The sequence below is a fragment of the Octodon degus genome, unplaced genomic scaffold (genome assembly GCF_000260255.1).
Source record: "Octodon degus isolate 3935 unplaced genomic scaffold, OctDeg1.0 scaffold00176, whole genome shotgun sequence".
Lineage (NCBI taxonomy): Eukaryota > Metazoa > Chordata > Mammalia > Rodentia > Octodontidae > Octodon > Octodon degus.
This window is the reverse complement of record NW_004524752.1, coordinates 439,864-448,367: the sequence shown is the minus strand read 5'-3', so window position 1 is coordinate 448,367 and position 8,504 is coordinate 439,864. Positions and strand designations below refer to the sequence as shown.

Here is an 8,504-nt window from a genome sequence, read left to right as displayed (position 1 = left end):
GGGGAGGGGAGGGGAGGGGAGGGGAGAAGGAAGACATTTGGGACAGTTCTGCCCCTCAGATTGCTGATCCGTGGGGCAGTCATCTCTGCACCCTCACAGACAACCTCAGAAATGTGCTTTACTAATTTCTTAGGTATTTCTCCAACAATCGAGTTGATGATCAAGGCTACTTGTAATGTTCATAGCTAAATTTTTAAGATGTATAGGGAAGATACTCTTTCACCTTTAGTATAAACTTCCTATCAGAGGAGGACAAGAGAAATGAAGAGCTGAAAAAAGAAAAACAAGTGCCTGACAGTCTTTTGAAGAGAGGGAAATCAGCCTTCTTGGGGTCTCGATGTTTTAAGCAAACAGAATATCCAGGAGACAATGCTTATTAAAATTACGTGAAGTGCAGCTGCATGTGGTACAGCACACCTGTAGTCCCAGGTGGTCAGGAGGCTGAAGCACAGTGACTGTGAGCTTGAGGCCAGATTGCCCAATTTTGTGAGACACTGCCTCAGAAAAATTACCTCAAGTTTAATAGTTTATAAACTGAGTTTAATTATGCAAAAAGTCCTCAGAGGGCAGGAAAGGAGTAATGGCATAATGAAGTGATCTTAGACACACTTAGAAAGGATGCATTAGCGTACACAAAATAGTATGAACTAGGTACAGGAGGAATCTGGTACTCCAAGAAGTCCCAGGAGCTCAGACAAAGCCCCTCCAGAATGAGATCTATGCCAGAGGACAATGGACACTGCCTGTGGGTTCTGGAATCCTTCACAGATGTCACTGTGTGTTCACAAGGGGGAGCTTCCAGGGACTAAAGCTGCATTCTACTCCTAACCATCACAGCAGCAGGAAACGGGTGGCAACATGAGCAGCGCTGGTGAGTCTCCCAGAGGGATTTCCCCGAGGTTTTGAGCCCTCAAGACAAACCACAGGCCTTCCTAGACATTAAATGGAAGCGAGCCATTCAGGGGGACTACATGTGACTTGATGTCATTGCTGTCCTTTGTTTTCACTTGCTCTTTTTTCTCTTTCTTCCCCTGCCTATCTTCTGCCATTAGATCTTTAAGAATAGGCCAAGGCCTCATTGATAAAGTAACTAAGGCTAGTGAGAGGAAATCAGCTGTACTCTGGGCCAGAACGGGCCTTTCCTTCTCCCAGGAGGAGGCTAGCGTGGGGCTTAGGGTTATCTACTGATTTATTTTGTTGACAAGTCAGAATTATTATTATTATTATAGTGTGGGATGAGTGCTGAAAGCCTTTCCAAATTACTAGAAGCTTTAGAGGCAGAAAAGCTGGGAATGGAAAAAAAAACAGGAATGAGGAAAAGATGCGATAGGTAAAAGGAAAATGTGGAGAGCTGAACTCCCATGCTTCACCGCGAGTGTGCTGCCCAGGACCGCTCCTATCAGAGTCAGCCCCATGGTTACCAGCAGTGTGCATAGAAATGGAAAATAGCCAACCAGGGAATTTCTGCTGCGCCCATTTCCTGCACTCAGGTGGCCTCCATAGTCACATCCATCTAAGAAATTCATATCAGGTTCTATAAATGATCTACAAAGCCCACAAAGATTAAAAATCGTTAAACAGAAACCTTGGTGCTAATATGCTTCTTCCTTCTTTGTAACAATCCTTTTGGTCAATGTCTTTGACAAAAATAAAATATCTTGGAGATAATGATGCTCAGTGTATTAACTACTGTTATTCTATTATGATTTTTTGTCTCTTTTTTATAAAATAAAAAATAATTTCTTGAAAGTACAATTTGTCTATCATGTACAGCTCGTAGACAATTTATAAGCATGTTGAGAGCTTAGGAGAAAAGAGATGAAAAGGCAATGTCCTCTCACAGGCCTCATTTTGGAAGGAAGATACATACAGCAAAGAAGGAAAATAGCAAAATGTGTTAATTGTATTATGAAAGATGTACTCGCTACTGCAAGGGAGCAGTGAACTCTCTAGCATGATGGTAGATTCAACCATTCTTGGTTCACCAAGAGGATTATATGTGAGCCAGTTCTTGACAGATAACTAGTTAAGTTCTGAAGCCAACTGGGGTGAGAAGGATGCTCTAAGCAATGGTATAGGAATGACATTAAAAGACACAAGACTGACTTGAGAGTGCAATGCATGTTCCTGATATATATATATATATTTTTTTTTTTTTTTTGTAACCAAGGATTGAACTGAGGCCCTTGCACTTGCCAGGGAAGCACTTATTCCACTGAGCCATCTGCCCGGCCCCTGTTCCTGAAATTGAAATGCTTTACTTTTGACTTGGAAACCTCAGATAGCTTCGCATAAAGTAGCAGAAAGGCCTAGAATGCAAAACCAATAGTGTGAAGCTTCAGAGATTAAACTAGGGAATTTGCAATTTTATTTATTTATTTATTTATTTATCTGTTTATTTGCTTGTTTGTTTCTTTGCTTGTTTATTTTGGAGGGGGAAATAGAGTCTCACCTGGCAGTCCAAGCTGACCCCAAATTTACTAGGTAGCCCAGGCTTGCTTAGAGCTCATGGCAGCCCACCTGTCCCAACCTCCCAAGCGCTGAGATTCTAGGCATCAGACACCGCACCTAGCTAAGATCAAATATATTCATCAATTTTCTATTATGAATTTTTTATTATTTCTGGTTGTAAGTCCTAATATGAGTCTAACTTAGACTTCAATTTTTATTATTTGTTATTTATTTTTTAATATATTTGGTACAGGATCTCACTACATGGCTCAGACTCATGGTGATCCTCCTGTTTCAGCCTCCCCATTGCTGGGATTATAGGCACATGCCATCACGCCCAGTCTTGGTGACCAGCTCAAAGTGCCTGGAGTGGGGCTGGCACAGCATGTGGTACCAGGGATCAAACCCAGGCCCTTGCACTTGCCTAGGCAAGCACTTAGACTGCTGAGCTATCTCAGTGGCCCCTAAACTAGGGAATTTGGAATTTAACTTGCAAGACATTTAGAAGGTCTTTGGAGAGTTTTAACAACAACAGCACCAACCTATTATGGAGATAGTTTGTGGAGTGTACTTGGAAGGGCGAAGAGACTGGAAGTAGGGAAACCATTTAAGAAACTGATGCAGGGGCTTGGAAAGAGATAACAGGAAAATCAAAAAGAAACAATCATTTATTATCCTTTTGGCTAAGGTCAAATGTAATAAGACAGTAGCAGTGTATAGACAGGGAAGAGAAGACAGACTCCAGAAATATGTACCAGGAGAGAAACTAACAGCATAGACCATCTCTACATGTGGGAGGCAAAACAGGGAGAGAGACAAGGGGAGATAGATGAATCTCAGTCTTCTAGACAAGATAATTCAGTGAGGGATGTTTCCAGTAACTGAGACTGGGGCTGCAGGATAAGGAGCATATTGGGGGAACTGGAGGGTTGAACATATTGACACCAAAGCTATGCATGTGCGTAGAGATGTCTCATGGTTCATTGTATATTTAAAACTAAACCCCAAACAAGATGTCTATGCTGAAAACACAGATTTGGGACCCTTCTATGTGTCACACATTAGTTAGGCAGGAGAATACTTGTAGAAGAAGAGCAGAGGGCTGGTGGAGGATACAGAAGATATATATACACACAAAAAAGTTTGAAACACTCAAAGAAAAATGGTATCTGTAGAACACCAGGCAAGAACGATATCGGCTTGGCTTTCCCAGTAGTGTTTTTGTTTCTGTTTCTACTTCTGTTATTAAAGAAAAACAACCACCTGCTGTCACCAGGAAATGTGATTTTAAAAAATCATTGTTTAGTTTTCTTTATCAAAATTTGCACACTATGATTGTGAACGTCACTCAAATTATGCTTTATCAGGCACTTGACTAGACTGAGACAGTCCTAGCAAGAAAAAATGTAGGTTCATTTTATAGTCCTTCATTATAAACTCTGGGTATGATGGAAAAACATGGGGTAATTGGGTAATTAGCTTATTATTCATTAGTTAAGCATTGTGTTTTGAACAGCATGGACAGTGAATTGAGGCAAACTTAAAGGGGACACCTGGTACGCCTGAGGCTCTGCACTTGGCTTTCTGACTTTCCATGTTTATTGTTTCCAGTAATTTGGGTAAGACAGTGATCAAACCCAAGAGGAGTACTAAACACATCGCACGATAGGATCAATAGCCAAGAAAGTGCTTCCCAGGCTGTAATGTTGGTACCAAGCTAAACAGTTCGAATTTGGCAGGAGTACATAAAATTCCTGCCCTTGGTTCCTGAAAGGTAACACATAAGGTGTGGTAGATCTAGTGGCGTGGGAGCCTCCAAAGCTAACTCCAGTTCAGGTCACACTTAATAGAGTGCAGTTCTGTTAACACAAGAAAACTAAATAATGCCCTCCTTCGCTTTTCCTGAGAACACCAGATGGCCAGTGTATTTTAATAATAGAACATGCAGCATAGACAGTCGTTCTCTGGTGCTCTGCCCTTGGAAGCATTTGCAGTGCCTGGACTGGGGGTGTCCCTCCCGCTAATGAGAGAGGAACCAGATGGAAGGGAAGCCATACAAAGAGTGGCTGAAGTGTTGCCTAGCGACCAGCGAGAGGGTGGAGGGAAGTAGAAAACTGTGACGCTGCAGCAGCGAGCAGAAATACCGAAACCACACCCAGGATTTGGGGGCAGGTGTATATACATTGACAGGCACTGTCAGGAATCATTACCAAAGTGTCAGGCCCTGATCTCTAGTGGTCTAGGGCTTATATGGAATAAGCAAGCAGGGCGCACAGAGGGTAAATGGCTGGTCCGTTGGAGAGTGGTGTTTATAATATGCATCACAGTGACCAGCCATTTCTGGGAGACAGAAGCAACTGGAACTACAACAGGAATTACTATGTGGGCAGCTAAGAAACTGCAGTATACTGGTGTGTGTGTGTGTGTGTGTGTGTGTGTGTGTGTGGTGGGGGAGGCATTGTCTGTTACATCTCTCCCCTCTTTAGTTTCCCTAGCAAGTCTTTGCTGGGCATAGTACATGTGGTTTTTTTTTTTTTTTTGAGACAGGGCCTAACTAAAAGCAGTAACAGACTTGTCAGTGATACTATTTTATCCAGAGTTTTCCCCTAAGTTGCTTTTAGGAAAAGGCATGATTTAGGCCTGTTGGTTTTGTAACATTACTCTGACAAGGTAGTTGTGGAGTTAATCTGATCAAAGAGAGCGTCCAATGTGCTTTGGAGTGTCATCAAATATTAGCTAAGTGTTTGATTCATTTATTTTCTTGGGACAATCATCCATAGAGTTAAGACAAAACACATCCATAGAGTTAAGACAAAACACACACACACACACACACACACACACACACACACACCCCTGATAACGCACAGGGAAACAAGGACTGGGTAAGCAGGAAAGGAAAGCCTGAGGCAACTCATGTGTTAGGGCTGACAGTTCAATTTTCCTCAGTCAAAATGTGGAACTCAGAAGGAACTGCTGACAGTCATGTCCGGTGGGTGCCGGATGAGGCTATCCGACCAGGACAGGCATGTGAGCAGAAGGCTCAGGAGGGAGAGCCTCTGGGTCTGAATGCAGGCAATGACTAGCTAGAACCAGGCCAATGGGCTGGAAGTAAATGAGGTAGGAGTGGGGATGAAACTATAGGTGTTGGCAGCACTGCAGCAGCCGGTGAGAGTGTCAAGCCAGAATTCCCAGGAAGAATGGGCCTTGTTCTTGCTTTTTTTTTTTTTTTTAGTTTTGTTTCATTTTTACCTCTGTAATCTCAGAAAACCCTCTTTGCTGCACTGTGGGTTTTGACTATTTAGTTCCCATCTCTCACGTTCTACCTATGTGTTGTGTACCCTTGAATGATGGTGCAAAAGACAAAGGGTGGGTGACCTTCAGAGAGACCATTCAGATGCCTTCCAGGCTGTGCCCTTCACTGGGACTTAGGTGCAAATTAGCTAAGGAAAGTATGAGGCCTCCTATGCCATCTGTCAATCACCATGGAACCGCAGGTGTGGGCCCAGTCAGCCACCATGACCTGTGCTTCCCAGCCTCAGTACACAGAGGCCTATTGTCCATTCCACTCACATATTCAGCATGCCCTTAGAGGTTAAACATTCCAACCCCCTTCCCTTGAGGATGGCTAGACTAATGAGAGTTAATCAGACTCCCCTTCTGCTCTGGAGCTAACCAGGACTGACAGATTAACTGGTGTGTCCCCAAGGGTCTTATTGGGAATCAGGCAGGTAAGCAGGCAGGCAGACCTTGTCCTCTGTGGTTTGATGTGAGCTGTTTGAGCAGAAAGTCAGGACTCTTCCTCCAGAGCTTCAAGGAGACTCAAGAAATCTCAAGGGTATGCCTTCCTATCAGGAATTGGAGAGGCCCTTGCCCCATCTACAGGGGCCACAACTGATGATCAAAGAGGTCAGCAGATTTGGTCTTCCTAGGGCCAGCAATATAGCTCAGTGGACTAAGCACTTGCTTAGGTAAGCACAGGGTCCAGGGTTCTATCCCTGGCACTGCACGCCATGCTGGCCCTGCCCCCCAGGCACGCTGAATCAGAGATGGAGTCCAGATGAGGTGGTGCATGCCTGTAATCTCAGCACTAGGGAGGCAGAAATCAGGAGGATCACTATGAGTCCAAGCTGTGTAGTGAGATCCTGCACGAGCACGCGCACGCGCGCACACACACACACACACACACACACACACATTGGTCTTCCAGGCCGACACAACAGATGCAATGATAAGCAGAAATGTAGGGAATGGCTGAAGCTAGAAATTGATCACATGTGTGGAGGCAAGGCCAGGCCAGAGTGCCTAAAGCAATCAAGCTATTTCAGTCCTGAGAAAACACCTGGCCTGAGACAATTCCAGTCATTAGTCACTAAGCAACCCTGTGTTGTATGATATAAGTAAATACCCCTACAGTGGGGGTTCAATTCCTTTCCTCCCACAGGGATAGGGGGCTCCACCTGACCTCGGCTTTCATCTCTTGTCTTTATTTCTAAATCCTTTTACCATTTTCCCCCAGAAATATTGACAGCTGTAGGAGACAAAGCAGAGAAATACTGAAACAATACCCAGTATTTGGAGGCAGATGTATTGTACATCGATGGGCACTGATGGGGATCATTCCCAAAATATCAGGTCCTGCTCTCCAGTGCTCTAGGACTTCTATGGGATAAAGCAGCACTAAGGCTGAATGGCTTATCAATTGGGGAATTGTTTTCAAAGTGTACATCATAGTGACAGCTATGAATCACAGCGACAGGCTGTTTCTAGGAGACAGAAACAACTGGAGCTACAACAGAAGCTGTTACCTGGGCAACTAAGAAACTGAAGGATACTGGCTGGGGAGGCATTTTCTGTTATAATATCTTTGCAAATATTGGCAGCATGGTAAATATTGGAAGCAAATATTATGTAAGAGAACTTGGAAGAATTCTGTGAAACTTCAGAGTGAAGGATTTCTAAAACTAGAAGGTAGCATATTCATAGGAAGAAAAAAAAGCATTCTAACCATTTTATCTCTTCATAAATGGAATAGGCAGTCCTGTAAGGCAGTGAGCTCCCCATTTACACTAAGAGTGTAAACACAGCGGTATTAAAAAGGAGAGGCCAGAGCAGGGGGTTGGGCTGGATGACCCTAAAGACTGCCATCATGCTATGGAAACTAATTGGCTAAGTCACTTCATCTTCTCAGCCTCATTGCAATTCTGCTTATAGGAGTCTTTGTTTATTTTGTGTTTTTCTCCCCATATAGAGATCATTGGTTCAACAAATCTTATAATTCTGCTAGAGAATGAAATCTTTGCTGATTTTTTCAACACATTTCTTTCTCTTCCGGTAAGCACTCTCAAATTTAAATGCAAATGCTTTATTAACAATAGAATAATGAATCACACTGGGCTGGGCCCTCTTCTGGTTTTGTTTGTCTTTGTTGTTTCCTTTTTACAAAATTCCTTATCAAAAAAAAGCTATATCAATTTGGGTGAATAGATATGAACTAGAGCCAACTCTAAAATCTCCAGGAACTTCCTATTGTTAATATAGTTAAACGTTAAGTCCCTACCTTCCTTAGCTGCTTCTGCCTATCCAGCTGTTATTTCCTGTTACATTGTCTGTTGATACTCAGTTCTATGGTGACTGTAACTCTATCATCACTGATACACCCGCCATTTTTGTCACCTGCCTCCCAAATAGCTCTTCAGTCTCTTTTTTTCCCATGTGGATTGCCTTCCTCATAATTCCACCTACAAGTCTCAGTCATTCTTCCAGTTTTTGCTCAAAATTCTTAAAAAATTCCTAGTTCTTCACAATTGGAAATTCCTGACTGGAACTTTTGCTACTGTTCTCAGCAATTTCTCTCTTTCTGTCTCTCTGTCTCTCTCTCCCCTCCTCCTCCTCTTCCTCCTCCTTCTCCTTCTTCTTCTTGTCCTCCCTCTCTCTATCTGTCCCCTCTCATTCTCCTCCTCCTTGTCCTTTCTCTCTCTGTGTCTCCTCTCCTCTCCTCCTCCTTCTTCCTCTTCCTCTTCCTCTTCCTCTTCCCCTTCCCCTTCCCCTTC

The 8,504-nt window shown here is 43.3% G+C and overlaps 1 protein-coding gene across 1 annotated transcript in view; it reads left to right on the top strand.

Annotated features, from left to right (window-relative positions):
- Positions 1-846: 846 nt before the first annotated feature.
- Rgsl1 (regulator of G protein signaling like 1) overlaps positions 847-8,504 on the top strand; it is a 79,807-nt gene continuing 72,149 nt past the window's right edge. The window contains exons 1-2 of the mRNA XM_004643456.2: positions 847-871; positions 7,703-7,785. Of these exons, the coding sequence (XP_004643513.1) occupies positions 859-871; positions 7,703-7,785 (96 nt within the window). The 5' untranslated portion in view covers positions 847-858. The remainder of the gene's footprint in view (positions 872-7,702; positions 7,786-8,504) is intronic.